This window comes from Ranitomeya imitator, chromosome 7 (genome assembly GCF_032444005.1).
Source record: "Ranitomeya imitator isolate aRanImi1 chromosome 7, aRanImi1.pri, whole genome shotgun sequence".
Classification (NCBI taxonomy): domain Eukaryota; kingdom Metazoa; phylum Chordata; class Amphibia; order Anura; family Dendrobatidae; genus Ranitomeya; species Ranitomeya imitator.
Window position 1 is genome coordinate 206,713,162 of NC_091288.1, and position 25,873 is coordinate 206,739,034.

The following is a 25,873-nucleotide window of genomic DNA, read 5'->3' on the forward strand; positions in this document are numbered from 1 at the left end:
CGCGGCGCATGTCACACGCGTGCTAGATTCCTTGCCGATGCATTTCGAGATATTTGCATTAGTCACTGCTAATCCCCCCTGAGCTAATTTAATTCTCCAGATATAATCCTTATCCCGCTGAGCATACGCAAGCCTCTAAGAATATACAAATTATCCCCCTGCCTCATCGCACGTGGAGCGAGAGGCGCGATGCCTAACATCTCACTTATCCTCCCACTGAGCCGCAGCCGAGGCTCAGACATGAATTCTCCGGGAATAATCGGAACGTTTCCATCTGAATATAGGAGGACAGAGGAGTCGGACTCTATTATAGTGCGCCAGGTTATCGCGCCATCGGCCTCCATTGTGCCAGCCTGCCCCCTCCATGAGCTATCGGCAATGAAAACAATTTTTACGGGAATATGTTCGGACCACCGCAAAAAGTAATGTCAGGGCTTAATGTATTCCTGCAACGGGGTCATAACCGGAGCGTAATCCAAGAACACGAGAGCTCGTTCCGGATGTCGAGAAAATTCTTGTATCAATGTAGAAGTATTAGCTTGGTTTCCATATAACAAATTGGCAAATTGGCAGATACTCAACCTTCACTACGGCGCAAGGATGGAAGTCAGGCACATTTACATCGACTACCACCCACAGAGATGGAAGTAAACTCCGCTGCAACGTGCGAAAAAGAATGTACTGCAGGGAGAAAGCATTACAGGGACGTATGTGCGCGGCAGATCAGGGGCAAATCAGTGGGTTACGTCCCTGAGATTACGGGGGGCAGCCGCCCACTAATCAGCCAAATTATCAGTAATCGGATCTATAAGTATTCCCACACATTAAGGGGTTATCATGGCTGTGTAATGTGTGTACAGTGACTGCACCAGCAGAATAGTGAGTGCAGCTCTGGGGTATAATACAGGATGTAACTCAGGATCAGTAAAGTAATGTACGGTATGTACACAGTGACTGCACCAGCAGAATAGTGAGTGCAGCTCTGGGGTATAATGTACACAGTGACTACACCAGCAGAATAGCGAGTGCAGCTCTGGAGTATAATACAGGATGTAACTCGGGATCAGTAATGTAATGTATGTACACAGTGACTGCACCAGCAGAATAGTGAGTGCAGCTCTGGGGTATAATGTACACAGTGACTGCACCAGCAGAATAGTGAGTGCAGCTCTGGGGTATAATACAGGATATAACTCAGGATCAGTAATGTAATGTATGTACACAGTGAATGCACCAGCAGAATAGTGAGTGCAGCTCTGGGGTATAATACAGGATATAACTCAGGATCAGTAATGTAATGTATGTACACAGTGAATGCACCAGCAGAATAGTGAGTGCAGCTCTGGGGTATAATACAGGATATAACTCAGGATCAGTAATGTAATGTATGTACACAGTGAATGCACCAGCAGAATAGTGAGTGCAGCTCTGGAGTATAATACAGGAGGTAACTCAGGATCAGTAATGTAATGTATGTACACAGTGACTGCACCAGCAGGATAGTGAGTGCAGCTCTGGAGTATAATACAGGAGGTAACTCAGGATCAGTAATGTAATGTATGTACAGTGCCTTGCAAAAGTATTCGGCCCCCTGGAACTTTTCAACCTTTTCCCACATATCAGGCTTCAAACATAAAGATACCAAATGTAAATTTTTGATGAAGAATCAACAACAAGTGGAACACAATTGCGAAGTTGAACGAAATTTATTGGTTATTTAAAATTTTTGTGGAAAATCAAAAACTGAAAAGTGGGGCGTGCAATATTATTCGGCCCCTGTAACTTATTACTTTGCTGCGCCACCTTTTGCTGCGATTACAAGTCGCTTGGGGTTTGTCTCTATCAGATTTGTACATCGAGAGACTGAAATTCTCGCCCGTTCTTCCTTGGCAAACAGCTCGAGCTCAGTGAGGTTGATGGAGATCGTTTGTGAACAGCAGATTTCAGCTCTTTCCACAGATTCTCGATTGGGTTGAGGTCTGGACTGTGACTTGGCCATTCTAACACCTGGATACATTTATTTGTGAACCATTCCATTGTAGATTTTGCTTTATGTTTGGGATCATTGTCTTGTTGGAAGACAAATCTCCGTCCCAGGCTCAGGTCTTTTGCAGACTCCAACAGGTTTTCTTCAAGAACGGTCCTGTATTTGGCTCCATCCATCTTCCCATCAATTTTAACCATCCTCCCTGTCTCTGCTGAAGAAAAGCAGGCCCAAACCATGATGCTGCCACCACCATGTTTGACAGTGGGAATGGTGTGTTCAGGTTGATGAGCTGTGTTGCCTTTACACGAAACATATCGTTTGGCATTGTTGCCAAAAAGTTCTATTTTGGTTTCATCTGACCAGATCACCTTCTTCCACATGTTTGGTGTCTCCCAGGTGGCTTGTTGCAAACTTTAAACAACACGTTTTATGGATATCTTTGAGAAATGGCTTTCTTCTTGCCACTCTTCCATAAAGGCCGGATTTGTGCAGTGTACGACTGATTGTTGTCCTATGGACAGACTGTCCCACCTCAGCTGTAGATCTCTGCAGTTCATCCAGAGTGATCATGGGCCTCTTGGCTGCATCAATGATCAGTCTTATCCTTGTTTGAGATGAAAGTTTAGAGGGGCGGCCGGGTCTCGGTAGATCTGCAGTGGTATGATACTCCTACCATTTCAATATGATCGCCTGCACAGTGCTCCTTGGGATGTTTAAAGTTTTGGAAATTATTTTGTATCCAAATCCGGCTTTAAACTTCTCCACAACAGTATCACGGACCTGCCTGTTGTGTTCCTTGGTCTTCATGATGCTCTCTTTGCTTCAAACAGAACCCTGAGCCTATCACAGAGCAGGTGCATTTATACGGAGACTTGATTACACACAGGTGGATTATATTTATCATCACTAGGCATTTAGGACAACATTGGATCATTCAGAGATCCACAATGAACTTCTGCACTGAAAGTAAAGGGGCCGAATAATATTGCACTGCTTTGTCATTAAATGGAGCCCCGGGGTCTAATTTCACGTTTAGGTGATGGGGATCTAGGATTGTAGGGGCCGGAAATGTTGTGGAGACGTAGTAGCCCAAAAAGTGGGCATGGTATTGGATAAAAATGTTGTAACACGCCCGGTGCACTGCCGGCAAAAGATGCCAAGATTATGGATTAGACACTGCTGTGTTTCTAAAAGAAAGCAGCCATGTTTTTCTAGAAGTTTACTTTTTCCTTTTCCGATATTCCTTTAATTGGACTTTTAAAGGAAACGATCGATTTCTTCCGTTGTCTCGGTGAAATAAGCGCAGGTCCTGCACACTGGCGAAATGGTGGCGAGGTTAAAGCGAGGTCCATAGCCGTGCTGTAAAGCGCGGTGACTGCGCCCGGTGGGAGTGATGTTCCTGCTCGGCAGGGATTCTCTCCTTCTGCCGCTCAGACGCACAATCTCTTTGTAATGATGGGAGATGGCTCGTGCTCCGCATACTGACGCACCTCTGTACCGCTTGTCACCTGCAGGGGGCCTTTTTCTGTCTGGCACACTCCGGAGTAAGCGCCGGCTCCTGCTGAAACTATTTGAGCCTTCTTTTTTTTCCTATGGATAGTGTGACTATGGAATTGAATGAGAATTTATGTTGCTCATATTTACAAGGTATAATGTCAAATTGTGGCCCCTGGGCTTCTGGTGTTTCTACAGCAGTGGTCACAATTCACATAGCGCATATAGACAGATACGGCCCCCTGCAGCCTCTGCATTATTTCAAGGGAAGATGATTTGTTCTACAGTTTTATGCAGGATTGGGAAGACTTTTTTTGTGCAAAGGGCTATTTTGATATTTATATCATCATTCACGGGCTGGAGCATATACATCATATAGGAGACGTGACTGCTGTATATATATCACATAGGATACACTGAGACTGTTGTGTGTATGTATATATATATATATATATTACATTGGATACACTAAGACTGCTGTGTGTGTGTGTGTGTGTATATATATATATATATATATATATATATATATCACATAGGATACACTGAGACTGCTGTGTGTATACAGTATATATGTATATATATCACATAGGATACACAGACTGCTGCATATACATCACAGGAAACACTGGGACTGCTGTCTATAAATCACATAGAAGTCACTGAGACTGCTGTATATGTATATATCACATAGGATACACTGAGACTGCTGCATATACATCACATAGGAGATACTGGGACTGCTGTCTTTACATCACATAGGAGGGACTGATTCTGCTGTATATACATCACATAGGAGACACTGGGACTGCTGTATATACATCACATAGGAGACACTGGGAATGCTGTCTATACATCACGTAGGACACACTGAGACTGCTGTATAGACATCACATAGGAGACACTAAGACTGCTGTATAAACATCACATAGGAGACAATGGGAATGCTGTCTATACATCACATAGGACACACTGAGACTGCTGTATAGACATCACATAGGAGACACTGACTGTTGTTTATACAGTACATCACATAGGAGACACTGGGATTGCTGTATGTATCACATAGGAGACACTGAGACTGCTGTATGCACTTCAAATAGGAGACACTGGGACTGTTGTATATACATCACATAGTGTTGTATATACATCACATAGGAGAAATTTGGACTGCTGTCTTATACATTAAATAGGAGACACTGGGACTGGAGAATATGCATCACATAAAAGACACTGGGACTGCTGTGTATACAGTGGGGCAAAAAAGTATTTAGTCAGTCAGCAATAGTGCAAGTTCCACCACTTAAAAAGATGAGAGGCGTCTGTAATTTACATCATAGGTAGACCTCAACTATGGGAGACAAACTGAGAAAAAAAAATCCAGAAAATCATTGTCTGTTTTTTTAACATTTTATTTGCATATTATGGTGGAAAATAAGTATTTGGTCAAAACAAACAATCAAGATTTCTGGCTCTCACAGACCTGTAACTTCTTCTTTAAGAGTCTCCTCTTTCCTCCACTCATTACCTGTAGTAATGGCACCTGTTTAAACTTGTTATCAGTATAAAAAGACACCTGTGCACACCCTCAAACAGTCTGACTCCAAACTCCACTATGGTGAAGACCAAAGAGCTGTCAAAGGACACCAGAAACAAAATTGTAGCCCTGCACCAGGCTGGGAAGACTGAATCTGCAATAGCCAACCAGCTTGGAGTGAAGAAATCAACAGTGGGAGCAATAATTAGAAAATGGAAGACATACAAGACCACTGATAATCTCCCTCGATCTGGGGCTCCACGCAAAATCCCACCCCGTGGGGTCAGAATGATCACAAGAACGGTGAGCAAAAATCCCAGAACCACGCGGGGGGACCTAGTGAATGAACTGCAGAGAGCTGGGACCAATGTAACAAGGCCTACCATAAGTAACACACTACGCCACCATGGACTCAGATCCTGCAGTGCCAGACGTGTCCCACTGCTTAAGCCAGTACATGTCCGGGCCCGTCTGAAGTTTGCTAGAGAGCATTTGGATGATCCAGAGGAGTTTTGGGAGAATGTCCTATGGTCTGATGAAACCAAACTGGAACTGTTTGGTAGAAACACAACTTGTCGTGTTTGGAGGAAAAAGAATACTGAGTTGCATCCATCAAACACCATACCTACTGTAAAGCATGGTGGTGGAAACATCATGCTTTGGGGCTGTTTCTCTGCAAAGGGGCCAGGACGACTGATCCGGGTACATGAAAGAATGAATGGGGCCATGTATCGTGAGATTTTGAGTGCAAACCTCCTTCCATCAGCAAGGGCATTGAAGATGAAACGTGGCTGGGTCTTTCAACATGACAATGATCCAAAGCACACCGCCAGGGCAACGAAGGAGTGGCTTCGTAAGAAGCATTTCAAGGTCCTGGAGTGGCCTAGCCAGTCTCCAGATCTCAACCCTATAGAAAACCTTTGGAGGGAGTTGAAAGTCCGTGTTGCCAAGCGAAAAGCCAAAAACATCACTGCTCTAGAGGAGATCTGCATGGAGGAATGGGCCAACATACCAACAACAGTGTGTGGCAACCTTGTGAAGACTTACAGAAAAGGTTTAACCTCTGTCATTGCCAACAAAGGATATATTACAAAGTATTGAGATGAAATTTTGTTTCTGACCAAATACTTATTTTCCACCATAATATGCAAATAAAATGTTAAAAAAACAGACAATGTGATTTTCTGGATTTTTTTTTCTCAGTTTGTCTCCCATAGTTGAGGTCTACCTATGATGTAAATTACAGACGCCTCTCATCTTTTTAAGTGGTGGAACTTGCACTATTGCTGACTGACTAAATACTTTTTTGCCCCACTGTACATCACATAGGAGACACTGGGACTGTTTTATATGCATCACATAGGAGACACTGGGACTGCTCTTTACAAAATAATCCTTCATTACTTCTGCTGCAGCATTCAGTAGTGAATGCTGCATGTGCATGCTTGCAGTGTAAGGAGGTATTAAAAAGTCACTGGTAGTCAAAACGGGACCACCATCACAACTACTGCGGTCCCTGGGAAAGAACTTTCCCACCTCTGCTTTAAGGCATATTCCAGTTGTAAGAAATTTTCACCTATTGACTAGATATGTGATATCTGCTACCTGGGTGGGGGATCCCAACGGATGGCCAGAACATGTACACAGTGACTGCGCCAGCAGAATAGTGAGTGCAGCTCTGGAGTATAATACAGGATGTAACTCAGGATCAGTAATATAATGTATGTACACAGTGACAGCACCAGCAGAATAGTGAGTGCAGCTCTGGAGTATAATACAGGATGTAACTCAGGATCAGTAATGTATGTACACAGTGGCACCACCAGCAGAATAGTGAGTGCAGCTCTGGGGTATAATACAGGATGTAACTCAGGATCAGTAATGTAATGTATGTACACAGTGACTGCACCAGCAGAATAGTGAGTGCAGCTCTGGAGTATAATACAGGGTGTAACTCAGGACCAGGAATGTAATGTATGTACACAGTGACTGCACCAGCAGAATAGAGAGTGCAGCTCTGGGGTATAATACAGGATGTAACTCAGGATCAGTAATGTAATGTATATACACAGTGGCACCACCAGCAGAATAGTGAGTGCAGCTCTGGAGTATAATACAGGATGTAACTCAGGATCAGGAATGTAATGTATGTACACAGTGACTGCACCAGCAGAATAGTGAGCGCAGCTCTGGGGTATAATACAGTATGTAACTCAGGATCAGGAATGTAATGAATGTACACAGTGACTGCACCAGCAGAATAGTGAGTGCAGCTCTGGGGTATAATACAGGATGTAACTCAGGATCAGTAATGTAATGTATGTACACAGTGACTGCACCAGCAGAATAGTGAGTGCAGCTCTGGAGTATAATACAGGGTGTATCTCAGGATCAGGAATGTAATGTATGTACACAGTGACTGCACCAGCAGAATAGTGAGTACAGCTCTGGGATATAATACAGAATGTAACTCAGGATCAGTTTTGTGCATCGAGAGACTGAAATTCTTGCCCATTCTTCCTTGGCAAACAGCTCGAGCTCAGTGAGGTTGATGGAGATCGTTTGTGAACAGCAGTTTTCAGCTCTTTCCACAGATTCTCGATTGGATTGAGGTCTGGACTTTGACTTGGCCATTCTAACACCTGGATACGTTTATTTGTGAACCATTCCATAGTAGATTTTGCTTTATGTTTGGGATCGTTGTCTTGTTGGACGACAAATCTCCGTCCCAGTCTCAGGTCTTTTGCAGACTCCAACAGGTTTTCTTCAAGAATGGTCCTGTATTTGGCTCCAGCCATCTTCCCATCAATTTTAACCATCTTCCCTGTCCCTGCTGAAGAAAAGCAGGCTCAAACCATGATGCTGCCACCACCATGTTTGACAGTGGGGGTGGTGTGTTCAGGGTGATGAGCTGTGTTGCCTTTATGCCATACATATCTTTTGACATTGCTGCCAAAAAAGTTCGATTTTGGTTTCATCTGACCAGAGCACCTTCTTCCACATGTTTGGTGTCTCCCAGGTGGCTTGTTGCAAACTTTAAACAACACTTTTTATGGATATCTTTGAGAAATGGCTTTCTTCTTGCCACTCTTCCATAAAGGCCAGATTTATGCAGTGTACGACTGATTGTTGTCCTATGGACAGACTGCCCCACCTCAGCTGTAGATCTCTGCAGTTCATCCAGAGTGATCATCGGCCTCTTAGCTGCATCTCTGATCAGTCTTCTCCTTGCTTAAGATGAAAGTTTAGAGGGACGGCCGGGTCTTGGTAGATTTGCAGTGGTATGATACTCCTTCCATTTCAATATGATCGCTTGCACAGTGCTCCTTGGGATGTTTAAAGTTTTGGAAATCATTTTGTATCCAAATCTGGCTTTAAACCTCTCCACAACAGTATCACGGACCTGCCTGTTGTGTTCCTTGGTCTTCATGATGCTCTCTGTGCTTCAAACAGAACCCTGAGCCTATCACAGAGCAGGTGCATTTATACGGAGACTTGATTACACACAGGTGGATTATATTTATCATCATTAGGCATTTAGGACAACACTGGATCATTCAGAGATCCACAATGAACTTCTGCACTGAAAGTAAAGGGGCCGAATAATATTGCACGCCTCACTTTTCAGTTTTTGATTTTCAAGAAAAATTTTAAATAATCAATAAATTTCATTCAACTTCAGAATTGTGTTCCACTTGTTGTTGATTATTCACCAAAAATTTATATTTGGTATCTTTATGTTTGAAGCGTGATATGTGGGAAAAGGTTGAAAAGTTCCAGGGGGCCGAATACTTTTGCAAGGCACTGTATGTACACAGTGACTGCGCCAGCAGAATAGTGAGTGCAGCTCTGGGGTATAATACAGGATGTAACTCAGGATCAGTAATGTAATGTATGTACACAGTGACTGCGCCAGCAGAATAGTGAGTGCAGCTCTGGGGTATAATACAGGATGTAACTCAGGATCAGTAATGTAATGTACACAGTGACTGCACCAGCAGAATAGTGAGTGCAGCTCTGGGGTATAATACAGGATGTAACTCAGGATCAGTAATGTAATGTATGTACACAGTGACTGCACCAGCAGAATAGTCAGTGCATCTCTGGGGTATAATACAGGATGTAACTCAGGATCAGTAATGTAATGTACACAGTGACTGCACCAGCAGAATAGTGAGTGCAGCTCTGGAGGATGATACAGGATGTAACTCAGGATTAGTAATGTAATGTATGTACACAGTGACTGCACCACCAGAATAGTGAGTGCAGCTCTGGGGTATAATACAGGATGTAACTCGGGATCAGTAATGTAATGTATGTACACAGTGACAGCACCAGCAGAATAGTGAGTGCAGCTCTGGAGTATAATACAGGATGTAACTCAGGATCAGTAATGTAATGTATGTACACAGTGACTGCACCAGCAGAATAGTGAGTGCAGCTCTGGAGTATAATACAGGATGTAACTCAGGATTAGTAATGTAATGTATTTATACAGTGACTGCACCAGCAGAATAGTGAGTGCAGCTCTGGGGTATAATACAGGATGTAACTCAGGATCAGTAATGTAATGTATGTACACAGTGACTGCACCAGCAGAATAGTGAGTGCAGCTCTGGAGTATAATACAGGATGTAACTCAGGATCAGTAATGTAATGTATGTACACAGTGACTGCACCAGCAGAATAGTGAGTGCAGCTCTGGAGTATAATACAGGATGTAACTCAGGATCAGTAATGTAATGTATGTACACAGTGACTGCACCAGCAGAATAGTGAGTGCAGCTCTGGAGTATAATACAGGATGTAACTCAGGATCAGTAATGTAATGTATGTACACAGTGACTGCACCAGCAGAATAGTGAGTGCAGCTCTGGGGTATAATACAGGATGTAACTCAGGATCAGTAATGTAATGTATGTACACAGTGACTGCACCAGCAGAATAGTGAGTGCAGCTCTGGAGTATAATACAGGATGTAACTCAGGATCAGTAATGTAATGTATGTACACAGTGACTCATCTTTTGTATGTAATTAAATCCGTTAGGTAAAGTGAAATTATATATGAACCTTTGCTTTAACTCGGGACCTTGATCCTTTGTTGCTGCATTCCTCCATTCCTATCTATAAGGGGGAATTGTCACGATCTCTGACGTGTCTTGTAGTCTTGATCATGTTTTTTTTATTACTGCATTGTGCTGTTCCTCTGTTATTCCTCCTATAAATAAATAATAATTGGGTTTTATCTTTCCCGTTGTGTACGATGTCAGCACTGATTGGTCAGTATTAGGGACAGGCTGCATATTGGCAACACCCAGTAGTCAATTTATTCTTAAATTTGTACGCGGAATAACAGAGGAACAGCGCAATGTACAGAATTGTTATTTAATGGGAAACAGAAGTTTTGTCCATCGTTACCGACTCCGCACCCTGTGTCCATGTCAGCAGAGGTGACAGATCCTCCTTACCTGCGGCACAGGTGAAGGGCAGCAGCCTCCGCTCCGGAAGCTTCACTTCTTAGCAATGATGTTATTGCCAGGCAGACGTAGAGCAGGGGCGGCCATGGCTCCAACACCTGTACCAATGAGATTATTGGGAGATCGTTCTTCTTTAACCAGAATTGTGCGTTATTAGTTGGGAATCTGGGTAGTCACTAAAGCCCGGCCTTCCGCTAAGTAATAATGACTCTCTGGGCCTCGGCTCGCTTCCATTATCACCACTGACAGCCTGACCTCTCCAGCACTTGACATCATCTTCCATTTACTACCCATCTAACGCTTCCCTGCGGTTACCATGGCAACAGCCCTCACAATGTCTTCATCAACCCTCGATGCTCGAACCCCCCACCCCTCCATCCACTTACATATGGCATGTGGTAACGACACAAGCAATTCATTAAATCATTAGCCCGATACTTCATTGTCAAATATGGAATTTATGCACAAATTATCACTCAGTTTATAATAGTCCACAAAGATCCAGCAAATAATCGTGACACAACACCAGGGCACGAAAAACAGTCCCCGAGATGTCCGCTCCAGTCCTACTACTCACATATCCGCTTACATTTTTGGGTATGGAATCTCATTTCTTCTAAAGATATCATTTTATAGACCAGTGGACCCCCAGAGCCGGGAGCTGTTAACATATTACTAGGTAGATGTTTTCTATAGGACTGAGGACCCCTCACCAGACTCCTCACCGGACCCATGATCAGACGCTTCACTATACCCCTCACCAGATTCTTCACCAGACTCCTCACCAGACTCTTCATTATACCCCTCACCGGACCCATTATCGGACGCTTCACTATACCCTTCACTGGACTCCTCACCAGTCCCCTCACAGTGCTCTTCATCAGAGTACTCACTGTACCCCCACCGGACCCCTCACTGGACCCTTCATCGGACTCTTCACTATTCCCCTCACCAGACTCTTCACAGCTCTCTTCACCAGACTCCTCACCAGACCCCTCACGGGACTCTTCACTATTCCCCTCACCAGACTCTTCACAGGTCTCTTCACCAGACCCCTCACGGGACTCTTCACTATACCCCTCATCGGACACTTCACTAGACTCTTCACTGGACTCCTCACCAGTCCCCTCACAGTGCTCGTCATCAGAGTACTCACTGTACACCCACCGGACCCCTCACTGGACCCTTCATCGGACTCTTCACTATTCCCCTCACCAGACTCTTCACAGGTCTCTTCACCAGACTCCTCACCAGACCCCTCACGGGACTCTTCACTATACCCCTCATCGGACACTTCACTAGACTCTTCACTGGACTCCTCACCGGACTCTTCACTAATCCCCTTACCAGGGCCGGACTGGCCATCTGGCAATTCTGGCAAATGCCAGATGGGCTGGTCCAGTCGTGGGCCGCATTGTCTGCTATGCTGTTAACCGTATCAGTGTCCTCAGGGTGCAGTTGAGATGGAGCATCGAGGGGAGGAACAACATGGGCCTATGTTCTTTCAAATGCCAGGGCTGATTTTCACTCCCAGTCTGTCCCTGCCCCTAACCTGACTCCTCACCTGACCCCTCACTAGACTCTTCACAATACCCCTCACCGGACTCCTCACTAGACTCCTCACCAAATTCTTCACTATTCCCCTCACCGAACTCACCTATTTGCCACTGCAGGGGAACAATGACTGGATTTGGTGCTGTCCTGGAGTCCAGGAATAGGATATATATGTCCTTTGGGGTAGATTCGTAGAAGACCTCTATAGTGGCTCCTCAGTAATATTAGGAACTGAGACACTTCTCGAACATAGTTTGGTCTTTTCTGTAATAACATACGGACGCAAAACCTGGACGATAAAGAAACAAGACAGAAGAAGAATCAACGCCTTTCAAATGTGGGGCCAGAGAAGGATGTTATCAATACCATGGATTGGAAGAAGAACAAACACATTGTTAAGCCCAACCGTGGCGCATGTGGATTTGTGGTCCCAATGTGCCACAGGGTCGGGTCAGGAACAGGCATAGCTAAGCGGCTATCTGGTGTTTACTGGAGCTCCTAATGGTGGAGACCGACTGGGCTGCAGGTACCACTCCTGGGTAGAGGCCGGTACTGCAGCTCCTGACCCTGATTAGGGTTAGGTCTCCGTTCAGACTAGTAAGTTCTGGCACCTCTACACTGATTTGGGCTCGGTTCAGACACCCCGGTCTAGGAAACTGGATCAGGGTTTGGCTGCACACAGACTGGGGGAAAATGTTCAGGTACTGACCGCCCCAGGAGCAGGGGACGAGGTTCAGACACTGGCTGCTCTGGGACCAGAGGACTAAGGATACAGGGCTGGCCACATTTAGATACAGGGCTGGCCACATCGGGACCAGGGGAAAATGGATAAAGGACTGGCCACACCGGGACCAGGTGACTATTTATACAGGACTGGCCACACCGGGACCAGGGGACTATGGATACAGGACTGGCCACACCAGGATCAAGGCACTATGGATACAGGACTGGCCACCCCGGGACCAGGGGACTTGGGATACAGGACTGGCCACCCCGGGACCAGGGGACTATGGATACAGGACTGGCCACACCAGGACCAGGTTACAATGGATACAGGACTGGCCACATCGGGACCAGGGGAAAATGGATAAAGGACTGGCCACACCGGGACCAGGTGACTATTTATACAGGACTGGCCACACCGGGACCAGGGGACTATGGATACAGGACTGGCCACACCAGGATCAAGGGACTATGGATACAGGATTGGCCACCCCGGGACCAGGGGACTATGGATACAGCACTGGCCACCCCGGGACCAGGGGACTATGGATACAGGACTGGCCACACCAGGACCAGGTTACTATGGATACAGGACTGGCCACCCTGGGACCAGGGGACTATGGATAAAGGACTGGCCACACCAGGACCAGGGGACTATGGGTACAGGACTGGCCACACTGGGACCAGAGATACAGATTCTCTCTGGCTGGTACCATGTAGGGGTCTCTCTGGCTGGTACCATGTAGGGGTCTCTCTGGCTGGTGCTGTGTAGGGGGCTCTTTGTATGGTACTGTGTAGGGGGCTATTTGTATGATACTATGTGCAGGTCTCTCTGGCTGGTACCATGTAGGGGTCTCTCTGGCTGGTACCATGTAAGGGTCTCTCTGGCTGGTGCTGTGTAGGGGGCTCTTTGTATGATACTGTGTAGGGGTCTCTCTGGCTGGTATGTAACACCCCAAGTAACCAGTTGTTACAGTGATGTTGCCTTCCTTTCGGGGAGAGCGATATCATGCTTGGAGGCAAGGGGGATTCTCTTTATCAGGTAAAGCACTCACATTCAACACATTCTGAATCCAGGCCAGAAGGGGGAGCTCTGAACCCGGATTCAGGGTAGCTTCCCTCAGATAGATATACCCTGGTCTGGAGGAGGAGTTAGGCAGTTAGTGAGAGACACTAAAGAGTGAGGAGTGGACTGTGGAGCCGTGCAGCCAGGACTGAGCTGCAGCTCCAGGAAAGAAGGAGAACCCGAGAGGTTGAAAGTGGTGGAGCAACTGAGGAAAGGAGCACAGAGGAAGGAAAGGGGCTCAGAGGGGAACTGTGACCGGGCAACCTCAGCCGAATTGCAGAAACCGGGCACCGGGAGCCCGAGGTCGTGTTGTACTCCAGGACACACGGCAGAACCGGAGTGCATAGAACTGTATGTGATTTGCCCACACCACACCTGAAGGTGAAGCAGCACCTGAAGAGCTGGTACTGTGTTGGGGGCTCTCTGGATGATACTGTGTAGGGGGCTCTCTGGCTGATACTGTGTAGGGGGCTCTCTGGCTGGTACTGTGTAGGGGTCTCTCTGGCTGGTACTGTGTAGGGGGCTCTCTGGCTGGTACTGTGTTGGTGGCTCTCTGGCTGATACTGTGTAGGGGGCTCTCTGGCTGGTACTGTGTTGGGGGCTCGCTGGCTGGTACTGTGTAGGGGTCTCTCTGGCTGGTACTGTGTAGGGGGCTCTCTGGCTGGTACTGTGTTGGGGGCTCTCTGGCTGGTACTGTGTAGGGGTCTCTCTGGCTGGTACTGTGTAGGGGGCTCTCTGGATGGTACTGTGTTGGTGGCTCTCTGGCTGATACTGTGTAGGGGGCTCTCTGGCTGGTACTGTGTTGGGGGCTCGCTGGCTGGTACTGTGTAGGGGTCTCTCTGGCTGGTACTGTGTTGGGGGCTCTCTGACTGGTACTGTGTAGGGGTCTCGCTGGCTGGTACTGTGTAGGGGGCTCTCTGGCTGGTACTGTGTTGGTGGCTCTCTGGCTGATACTGTGTAGGGGGCTCTCTGGCTGGTACTGTGTTGGGGGCTCGCTGGCTGGTACTGTGTAGGGGGCTCTCTGGCTGGTACTGTGTAGGGGTCTCTCTGGTTGGTACTGTGTTGGGGGCTCTCTGGCTGGTACTGTGTAGGGGGCTCTTTGGCTGGTACTGTGTTGGGGGCTCTCTGGCTGGTGCTGTGTAGGGGTCTCTCTGGTTGGTACTGTGTTGGGGGCTCTCTGGCTGGTACTGTGTTGGGGTCTCTCTGGTTGGTACTGTGTTGGGGGCTCTCTGGCTGGTACTGTGTTGGGGGCTCTCTGGCTTATACTGTGTAGTGGGATCTCTGGCTGGTACTGTGTTGGGGGCTCTCTTGCTGATACTGTGTAAGGGGCTCTCTGGCTGGTACTGTGTAGGGGTCTCTCTGGCTGATGCTGTGTTGGGGGCTCTCTGGCTGGTACTGTGTTGGGGGCTTTCTGGCTGATACTGTGTAGGGGGCTGTCTGGCTAGTACTGTGTTGGGGGCTCTCTGGCTGATACTGTGTAGGGGGCTCTCTGGCTGGTACTGAGTCCAGCGGTCTCTCTGGCTGGTACTGTGTTGGGGGCTCTCTGGCTGGTACTGTGTTGGGGGCTCTCTGGTTGGTACTGAGTAGGGGTCTCTCTGGCTGATATTGTGCATAGGTCTCTGGCTGGTACTGAGTAGGGGTCTCTCTGGCTGGTACTGTGTAGGGGGCTCTCTGGCTGGTACTGTGTAGGGGGCTCTCTGGCTGGTACTGTGTTGGGGGCTCTCTGGCTGGTACTGTGTAGGGGGCTCTCTGGCTGGTACTGTGTAGGGGGCTCTCTGGCTGGTACTGTGTAGGGGTCTCTCTGGCTGGTACTGTGTTGGGGGCTCTCTGGCTGATACTGTGTAGGGGGCTCTCTGGCTGGTACTGTGTAGGGGGCTCTCTGGCTGGTACTGTGTAGGGGGCTCTCTGGCTGGTACTGTGTAGGGGGCTCTCTGGCTGGTACTGTGTAGGGGGCTCTCTGGCTGGTACTGTGTAGGGGGCTCTCTGGCTGGTACTGTGTAGGGGTCTCTCTGGCTGGTACTGTATGGGTGTCTCTACAGCTTGGTGTTTTAGCTGTATATTTGCAATTGAATCCAGCAGATTTGCACATTGTAGATCTGTAGACCCTCATGCAGATGTAAGGTTATACACATGGGAAGAGGGAATCAATATCACCATTACACACTGAACGGGAAACCACTGGGTAAATCTGACAGGGAGAAGGACTTGGGGATCCTAGTTAATGATAAACTTACCTGGAGCAGCCAGTGCCAGGCAGCAGCTGCCAAGGCAAACAGGATCATGGGGTGCATTAAAAGAGGTCTGGATACACATGATGAGAGCATTATACTGCCTCTGTACAAATCCCTAGTTAGACCGCACATGGAGTACTGTGTCCAGTTTTGGGCACCGGTGCTCAGGAAGGATATAATGGAACTAGAGAGAGTACAAAGGAGGGCAACAAAATTAATAAAGGGGATGGGAGAACTACAATACCCAGATAGATTAGCGAAATTAGGATTATTTAGTCTAGAAAAAAGACGACTGAGGGGCGATCTAATAACCATGTATAAGTATATAAGGGGACAATACAAATATCTCGCTGAGGATCTGTTTATACCAAGGAAGGTGACGGGCACAAGGGGGCATTCTTTGCGTCTGGAGGAGAGAAGGTTTTTCCACCAACATAGAAGAGGATTCTTTACTGTTAGGGCAGTGAGAATCTGGAATTGCTTGCCTGAGGAGGTGGTGATGGCGAACTCAGTCGAGGGGTTCAAGAGAGGCCTGGAAGTCTTCCTGGAGCAGAACAATATTGTATCATACAATTATTAGGTTCTGTAGAAGGACGTAGATCTGGGGATTTATTATGATGGAATATAGGCTGAACTGGATGGACAAATGTCTTTTTTCGGCCTTACTAACTATGTTACTATGTTACTATGTTACTATGTAGATTAGCCCCCATTTAGTGTCATTTTAGGGGCACAATCTGTGCAGAACATATTTAAGAAGTGATGTTTCTTAAGAAGTATGAGTTTCCCAGTCTGATTTTGCTCTTCTGGAGAATTCAGCTCAGAATATGCACCAAAATCCTTGTGAAAAAAATCCGTGTGCGCATGTCCTTGTGGGGCACCACAGCTGGTATGTATTGAGGGGTCTGTTGTGAGGACTCCACCATGACTGGCATGAGGGCACTGAATCACTCTGATTTTTCCACTCATTTTTTACAAGGTTTTCTTCACGCTATCACTCAGCATGGCAGAAGCTGTCTCCTGCGCCATCATGGCTGTCCCCGTTTTGTGCGGTTTTTCTATGTGGATCTTGGCGTCACGTGTCCGGAGCTGACAGATACAGTAATGCACTAATCTGCCTTGTTAATTGCAAGTAAAATAGAAGGAATACAACTCATGTGGAAGCTGGTGGGAGGACGGATAATTACCCACCGCCGCCGCCATCCGGATAGATTGCTTTTCTTATCATGGCAAAGCACAATGATCTGTCAAATGTACAAGAAGAAGACGACCCGAGCAAGTGCGATAATCCGAAGCGAAACGTTTATCTAAAAAGTGCACAGATAGATAATTAATATCTATAAACCAAAGAATACAGCAGCCATTGTGTGCACATACCCACTGAGCCAAAACTGAGTGGAAACTCTCCAAATCCTCCTCAAAAACTCAAAACTGCTCAAAAACTTGTAGGTTCTGCCTCAAAAAACTCAGCAAAAAAAGACTGTGAGACTGTATGTGAACATACCCTAATTGTTAGGATTGGTCAGAGCTCCACAGATCATACATAATGTCATTACCAAAACCACAGAGGCCCTCAAAATTGTGTGCCCACTGCCTACCATTCCCCAGCCACAAGTGCCCCTTTAATATTGAGCCTATAATATTAGGCCTGCCCCCAATGCCCTCTGCAATGGGCTCTCTATGGACATGCAGTGATCAACAGTGGGGAAACCTGGCTGTAAGTGTTCAGTTTCCCTGCAGTGACACCTGTGGTGAAATGGAGTATTACACAGTGCTGTACAAATCAATGGTTTCTCTATGTGTAATGCAGGGCAGGACAAGTCCTCCAGTGAGGGAGACGCTCTTTACAATCACCAAACCCTAAACAGAGATCCCCTCCTTTATTAACCCCAAATTCCCTGTCAAAATCATCACTTTTTACCTCAGAGTTCCCTGACGAGGCATGCTGGGAGCTGTAGTTTGGAAAAAAACTGGAGAGCCACATTTTGCGGACCAAACTGTGAAACTAACCAAAGGGTTTCTGAATCTGTGAGGACGATAAAAGGAAGATATTTAGGCTGAAATCGGGACAGCAGGCCGTGAATCAGGCAAACAGAGCATCGTGAGGAAAAAATGGAAGGTTTCTACAGGTGTGATCCATTAGTATCCGGGCCCATAAACTGTGGGCCCAGCACGTGCTGAAAGTGCCGCGTGCGTCACATTCTCTCTATGGCGGTGAGGTGAACATGAGATGAAAAGAGGAATTACCTGTCACGTTCCTGTGTAGGCATGACTAATAGGGAGACATTTTATGAAATGGAAGGAGTTAGCGGTATTATTTCTACCATCTATGCGTTACTTTGTCGGCTGCGTACAGACTGTGTCAGACATTTTGCTTTCTGATTCAGTAGAGTGGAGCTTAATTTTAAGAGACGTGTATCTCACTTTGCCGTTCCGATCTGTATAATTGGTTGATGATTTACTATTTCTATGGCGGTATTATTGTGTGGGCTGTATATTTCACTGTTACATAGGCTGTATATGGCAGCATCACATCAGAGTGTATGTCGATATTAAGTTTGTTGTGTATGTGTGTATTATGTGGACTGTGTATTGCAGTATTACAATGGACTATGTGCTGGTATTACGTAAGCTGTGTATGTGCGTATTATGTGAATTGTGCATACTACATAGACTGTTAATTGCAGTATTAAACTGGTCTACATGTCGGTATTACAAAAGCTTTGTATGTAGTTATTATGTGGATTGTATCAGTACTACATGGGCTGTGTATGGCAGTATTATGTTGGACTATGTGCTGGTATTACGTAAGCTGTGTATGTGCGTATTATGTGGATTGTATCAGTACTACATGGGCTGTGTATGGCAGTATTATGTAACATGATTTGTTGGTATTACGTGGACAGTGTATTCTGATACCACATGTACTGTGAATAGCAGCATTACTTGGACGATTTGTCGGTATTACGGAAGCTTTCTATGTATTTATGTGGATTGTATCAGTACTACATGTGCTGTGTATGGCAGTATTATGTAACATGATTTGTTGGTATTACGTGGACCGTGTATTCTGATACCACATGGACTGTGAATAGCAGCATGATGTTGGATGATTTCTCGGTATTACGGAAGCTTTGTATGTAGTTATGTGGATTGTATCAGTATTACATAGGCTGTGTATGGCAGTTTTATGTCAGACAATTTGTCAGTAATATATAAGGCTGTGTACAAAGGTATTATATGGACTGTGCATTGCAGCATTACATTGGATTATTTGTCGGTATTACATAGGCTGTGTATGCCAGTATTATGTTGGTATTATGTCAGATGTGTATATGGGTATAATGTGGACTGTGTATGCTGATACTGCATGGATTGTGTATGGCGGGGTTACATTGGCTATGTCAATATTACAGCAGCTGTCTATGTGGATTGTATCAGTATTACATAAGCTGTGTATGGCAGCACAATGTCACACTATATATAGGTATTACATAAGCCATGTACCTGGGTATTATATGGACTGTGTATGACAATGCGAAATGATCTGTTTATTGCAGTATGTCATTGGATTACATGTCGGTATTGCAGAAGCTGTTTGTATGTCTATTACATGGACTATGTATGCCGCTTCTACTTAGGCCGGTTTCACACGTCAGTGGCTCCGGTACGTGAGGTGACAGTTTCCTCACGTACCGGAGACACTGACTCACGTAGACACATTGAAATCAATGTGTCTCTGCACATGTCAGCGTGTTTTCACGGACCGTGTGTCCGTGTGCAAAACACAGAGACATGTCAGTGTTCGTGGGAGCGCACGGATTACACGGACCCAGTAAGCGCTGTCCACCCCCCCCCCCCCCCCCCGGCGTGGTGCTGAAGCCGCCATTCATATCTTCTTTCCAGCAGCATTCGCTGGAGAGAAGATATGAAAAATCCTTTTTTTTTTTAAATTTTTGTGTTTAAAATAAACATCCCTGTCCGCACCCCCCTCCCACCCCCTGTGCGCCCGCCCGCTGTTAATAAAATACTCACCCGGCTCCCTCGCAGCGTCCTCTCAGCGCCAGCTTCTCCTGTATGAGCGGTCACGTGGTGCCCCCCATTACAGTCATGAATATGCGGCTCCACCTCCCATAGGGGTGGAGCCGCATATTCATGACTGTAATGGGCGGCACCACGTGACCGCTCATACAGGAAAAGGTGTGGCGCGGAGAGGACGCTTCGAGGGAGCCGGATGAGTATTTTAGTAACAGCGGGCGGGCGCACAGGGGGTGGGAGGGGGGAGGGGACAGGGATCATTATTTTAAACACGAAAAAAAAAAAAAAAAGGATTTTTCATATCTTCTCTCCAGCGAACGCTGCTGGAAAGAAGATATGAATGGCGGCTTCAGCACCACATGCAGGGGACAGCGCTTACTTGTTGAGACTTGCTGTCTCCTGCACGGTCCGTGTGGTACCCAGTTGGCACACGGGCGGCACACGGCTGCCGCACGTGTGCCACACTGATGTTCACGGTAAGCACACGGACAAACGGACACGGATAATTCCGGTACCGATTTTTCCGGTACCGGAATTATCTGGACGTGTGAGACTGGCCTCACATAGGCTGTGTATGACAGTATTATATCAGAGTATATGTCAGCATTACGTAAGGCTACGTTCACATTTGCGTTGTGCGGTGCAGCGTCGGCGACGCAACGCACAACGCAAATGTAAACGCATGCACAACGCAGCGTTTTGTGATGCATGCGTCCACTTTTGCAGCAGCGTTTTGTGATGCATGCGTCCACTTTTGCATGGTTTTGGGCGCAGAAAAAACTGCATCATGCAGCATCCTCTGCGCCCTGATGCATGCGCCACGGTGACGCATCCGTCACAAAACGCAAGTGCAATGCATGTCCATGCGCCCCCCATGTTAAATATAGGGGCGCATGACGCATTCGTCGCCGCGGCTGCGCCCGACGCAACGCTAATGTGAACGTAGCCTAAGCTGTGTATATATCTATTATGTGGACAGTATATGCTAATATTACATGGACAGTATATGGCAGTATTGCATTTGTCTATGTGGGTATAACAGGAGCTGTGTATGTGGGTGTTTGGTGGACTTTGTCAGTATTACATAGACTATTCAGTCACAGTAAATGTGAATATTATGTTAGCTATATACTAGGAAGAAGAACGTGCTTGTGGCATGGTATCAGGTCAGAAATACAACTACAACAGGGATATAAATAGATTAATTTTTATTATTTATTTGCATGGTAACAATAAATTAAAATTAATTAAATATTAAAAACAATTTCATTATATATACACATGTATGTAATTTTATGTGCCCATACCTATTTGGCTACCATTATATACAGTATATATATATATATATATATATATATATATATATATATATATATATATATATATATATATATATATATTTTTTATACATATAGCTGCAGCGACTGAATATATGGAAAAATAGTACTAAAACAGCAGAGGGTATATCTAAAAACATGTGAAAAAAAGACCCATGTGTGCAAAAATTTTTTTTTATATATATAGCAATATGCTAGACTACACCCCCTGACGAAGGAGTTAAGCGTCCGAAACGCGCGTCGGGGTGCATCATACCGCACTGGCTACCTACCCAATACCGCATATATATTAAAGTAAGTGACTGGAGATATTGATTATAACTAGCAGCACCTTATATATCCTTAGCATTTTTTGCACTTATTGCACTAGCACCTCCTTTTCACTATAGCACTTTAATTAGTGCCTCTTTTATAAGCATATTGCTATATATATAAAAAAATTTTTTTGCACACATGGGTCTTTTTTCACATGTTTTTAGATATACCCTCTGCTATTTTAGTACTATTTTTCCATATATTCAGTCGCTGCAGCTATATGTATTTATGTATGTATGTATACATATAATGGTAGCCAAATAGGTATGGGCACATAAAATTACATACATGTGTATATATAATGAAATTGTTTTTAATATTTAATTAATTTTAATTTATTGTTACCATGCAAATAAATAATAAAAATTAATCTATCTATATCCCTGTTGTAGTTGTATTTCTGACCTGATACCATGCCACAAGCACGTTCTTCTTCCTAGGGCTTAGTAGTGTTGCACTACACTTTCTTGACACACTGGTGTGTGGGGGTAGTCTGTTTTTATACGATTTTATTCATTTATACAATATATATGTAATTTTTAAAAAATTTTAATTGGTAGATTTTTAGACTTTATACCCTTATAGATCTAGTGTGTTTTAATTATGTTAGCTATATACGTAGATATTGTATGGACTGTGTGTGCAATAGTACATGAATGGTATTTGGCAGTTTTACGCATGCTGTGTATGGCGGTATTACTTTGGCTGTGTATGGCGGTATTACTTTGGCTGTGTATGGCGGTATTACTTTGGCTGTGTATGGCGGTATTATTTTTGCTGTGTATGGCGGTATTACTTTGGCTGTGTATGGCTGTGTATGTCGGTATTGCTTTGGCTTTGTATGGCGGTATTACTTTGGCTGTGTATGGCAGTATTTGGCTGTGTATGGCGGTATTACTTTGGCTGTGTATGGCGGTATTATTTTGGCTGTGTGTGGCGGTATTATTTTGGCTGTGTATGGTGGTATTACTTTGGCTTTGTATGGCGGTATTACTTTGGCTGTGTATGTCGGTATTACTTTGGCTTTGTATGTCGGTATTATTTTGGCTGTGTATAGTGGTATTACTTTGGCTGTGTATGGCTGTGTATGTCGGTATTACTTTGGCTTTGTATGGCGGTATTACTTTGGCTGTGTATGGCTGTGTATGTCGGTATTACTTTGGCTTTGTATGGTGGTATTACTTTGGCTGTGTATGGCTGTGTATGTCGGTATTACTTTGGCTTTGTATGGCGGTATTACTTTGGCTTTGTATGGCTGTATTACTTTGGCTGTGTATGTCGGTATTACTTTGGCTTTGTATGTCGGTATTATTTTGGCTGTGTATGGTGGTATTACTTTGGCTGTCTATGGCTGTGTATGTCGGTATTACTTTGGCTTTGTATGGCGGTATTACTTTGGCTGTGTGTGTCGGTATTACTTTGACTGTGTATGACGGTATTACTTTGGCTGTGTATGGCTGTGTATGGCGGTATTACTTTAGCTGTGTATGGCGGTATTACTTTGGCTTTGTATGTCGGTATTATTTTGGCTGTGTATGGCGGTATTGCTTTGGCTTTGTATGTCGGTATTACTTTGGCTTTGTATGGCGGTATTACTTTGGCTTTGTATGGCGGTATTACTTTGGCTGTGTATGGCGGTATTACTTTGGCTTTGTATGTCGGTATTATTTTGGCTGTGTATGGTGGTATTACTTTGGCTGTGTATGGCTGTGTATGTTGGTATTACTTTGGCTCTGTATGGCGGTATTACTTTGGCTGTGTGTGGCGGTATTACTTTGACTGTGTATGACGGTATTACTTTGGCTGTGTATGGCTGTGTATGGCGGTATTACTTTGGCTGTGTATGGCGGTATTTCGTGGGCTATGTACAGAAGTTATCACACTTCCTTTGCCTAATGCCGAAGGAGCTCTCCAGCACAACTGCTGGCCATACCTGGAACTGCAACTTAAAAAAACCCAACAGCTCTGTTGTGGTTCCTTGCACAGGACATGATTTATTACATGCCTTGGCTGGTAGCAGATTGAATACAATACATGTGTTTTGTCATGTTCAGCATGAGCTCTTGTTTCATGTCCTCAATTATTTCCTTTCTCCTTCCTTGTCACAGAGCTCCTTGGATCGGCCAAAAGAGTGAATGTAAATTTTCAAGACACGGACGGGTGAGTAAAGTGCCAGACATTTGTTTTATTTCATTTACTGAATGCAAACAGAGATCTTGAAAATGCAGCTGGCTTTTTGCCTGTTTTCCATGTGTGACCCGTCCACATCTCGGCTTTTCCTATTGCCGCGCTGCTGTTATTAATATCGACATCTCGGGGATATACGGACCAGGAGAGCTTTTCACTTATTTAACAAGTGCGCGATCCCGTAACATCTTGAGGGCAAATCCATTCTCTTCTTCCATGAGAAGCGCGAGTCCACGGGGAGAGCAAGTGCAAAAAATCACACGTTACCTTCGCAGAACGTGTTTTCACACGAATAACAGCGCAGAGAACAAAACGTAAAAAAAAAAAAAAAAATCATATCGTAGGTGCAGTGATAGTCCCAGTAATACAATACGTGAGAAAAGCCTGTGGGCAGCGATAACTATTCATCTAAAGAGACAGTATTGATGTTATTTTCAAGATTAATATTATTCTGGATATTTTTTTTTCTTTAGATGTTTTTATTGTAATTATTTGGAAAGAAAATATAATTTGGACACATCGCAGTTTTCATATTGGCCACTAGATGTCACTGGTACACATCTTAGAAAAAGCATCTCATTTTACGACCTACAGCAAAGCTCTATGTACATGAGCATATTATGGCTAAAAACAAGTTCTACTTTGTCTGGAGCCCATTCATAACATTATATAAGGCCAAACTACACTTTTTTATGCCCTCCGAGGCATTAATTATTCTGTATCATAATATTCTTAATCACCGAGGTATTCACCTGTAGTAGCATTGCCTTATCCCTACCTTGCATACCTTTGCAGTACAGTAATATATGAATGCATTATAAACGACTATTTGGCTTTTGATAATAACCCAAATTACTAAATTTGCAGTTTTTCATATTGGCCACTGGATGTCATCATTACATGTATACAAATAATAATAAAAGCATCTTTTTTTTTACAACCTACAGTAAAACTGTTGTTATTAGGGCCAGACCAACTTTTATTCTATTTTATCATGGCAGTGTATCCATAAAAGAAACAGGGGAAAAAAATCTACAATATTAATGTTTAATTCTTCTATATAACCCAAAGAAAATGTAATTTTCATGTTGGCCACTAGATGTCGCTGTTACATTATACTCACTGCAGAAAAGCATCTCATTTTACGACCTACCGCAAAGATCTATGTACATGGAGATATTATGTCTGAGTATCTCTACAACTTCTTTTTTTTTTCTTTCTGAAGCCATAATACATCACCCCTAGTGGCTCCTGAGGGATTATAACTTGTTTCTTCCTTCTTTTCATCAGATATCACAGAATCATTGCTTGACCCCTAACTCTCATATCTTTGCAGTACTTTATCATGTCAATATATCATAGTGGGGGGGTCTGCGGAGCCTTGGGACAGCATCCATTCATGAGGCTTTCTTTTGACGCTTACCTAGTTGCAGTTTTCATACCGGCCACTAGATGTCATCGTTACATGTCTACACACTGTAGAAAAGCATCTCACTTTACAGCCTGCAGTAAAACTAAACTAACTGGACTATATTTTATTCTGTGTCCCCACACGGGCTCATGGACATAAAGGAAATGTCATATCATAGGAAAATAAAAGAAAACAATAATAACATTTCACTCTATATAACCCAGAAAAAAAGTGCTGATAGTGGCCCCTTTAAGAATAACCAAGAATAGAAGAAGACATCAGAATTTTTTTTTCTTTTAGTCAAGTTGGATTGTCAACACTTGCAAAGTAATGCATGAGAGCGCAGCTCCAGAAGAAGAGGTGTTAATGAGGCCGGGGATAACGGACCGCGCTGCACGGAAATAATTAGTTCCTGAAAGCTTTATGAGGGAATGAGATTCTTCATCTCACGAGGCCTGAAGGGTTTTTCAGAGCAAAGTCGAGGCCCAGATGACTGTAAATAATCACAGCGCGCCTCC

The 25,873-nt window shown here is 44.8% G+C and overlaps 1 protein-coding gene across 2 annotated transcripts in view; it reads left to right on the top strand.

Annotated features, from left to right (window-relative positions):
• Positions 1-25,873, top strand: part of CASKIN1 (CASK interacting protein 1) — a 156,189-nt gene that overhangs the window by 71,556 nt on the left and 58,760 nt on the right. For both annotated transcript variants that reach the window (XM_069734575.1, XM_069734576.1), the window contains exon 2: positions 23,866-23,917. In XM_069734575.1, coding sequence (XP_069590676.1) covers positions 23,866-23,917 — 52 coding nt within the window. The remainder of the gene's footprint in view (positions 1-23,865; positions 23,918-25,873) is intronic.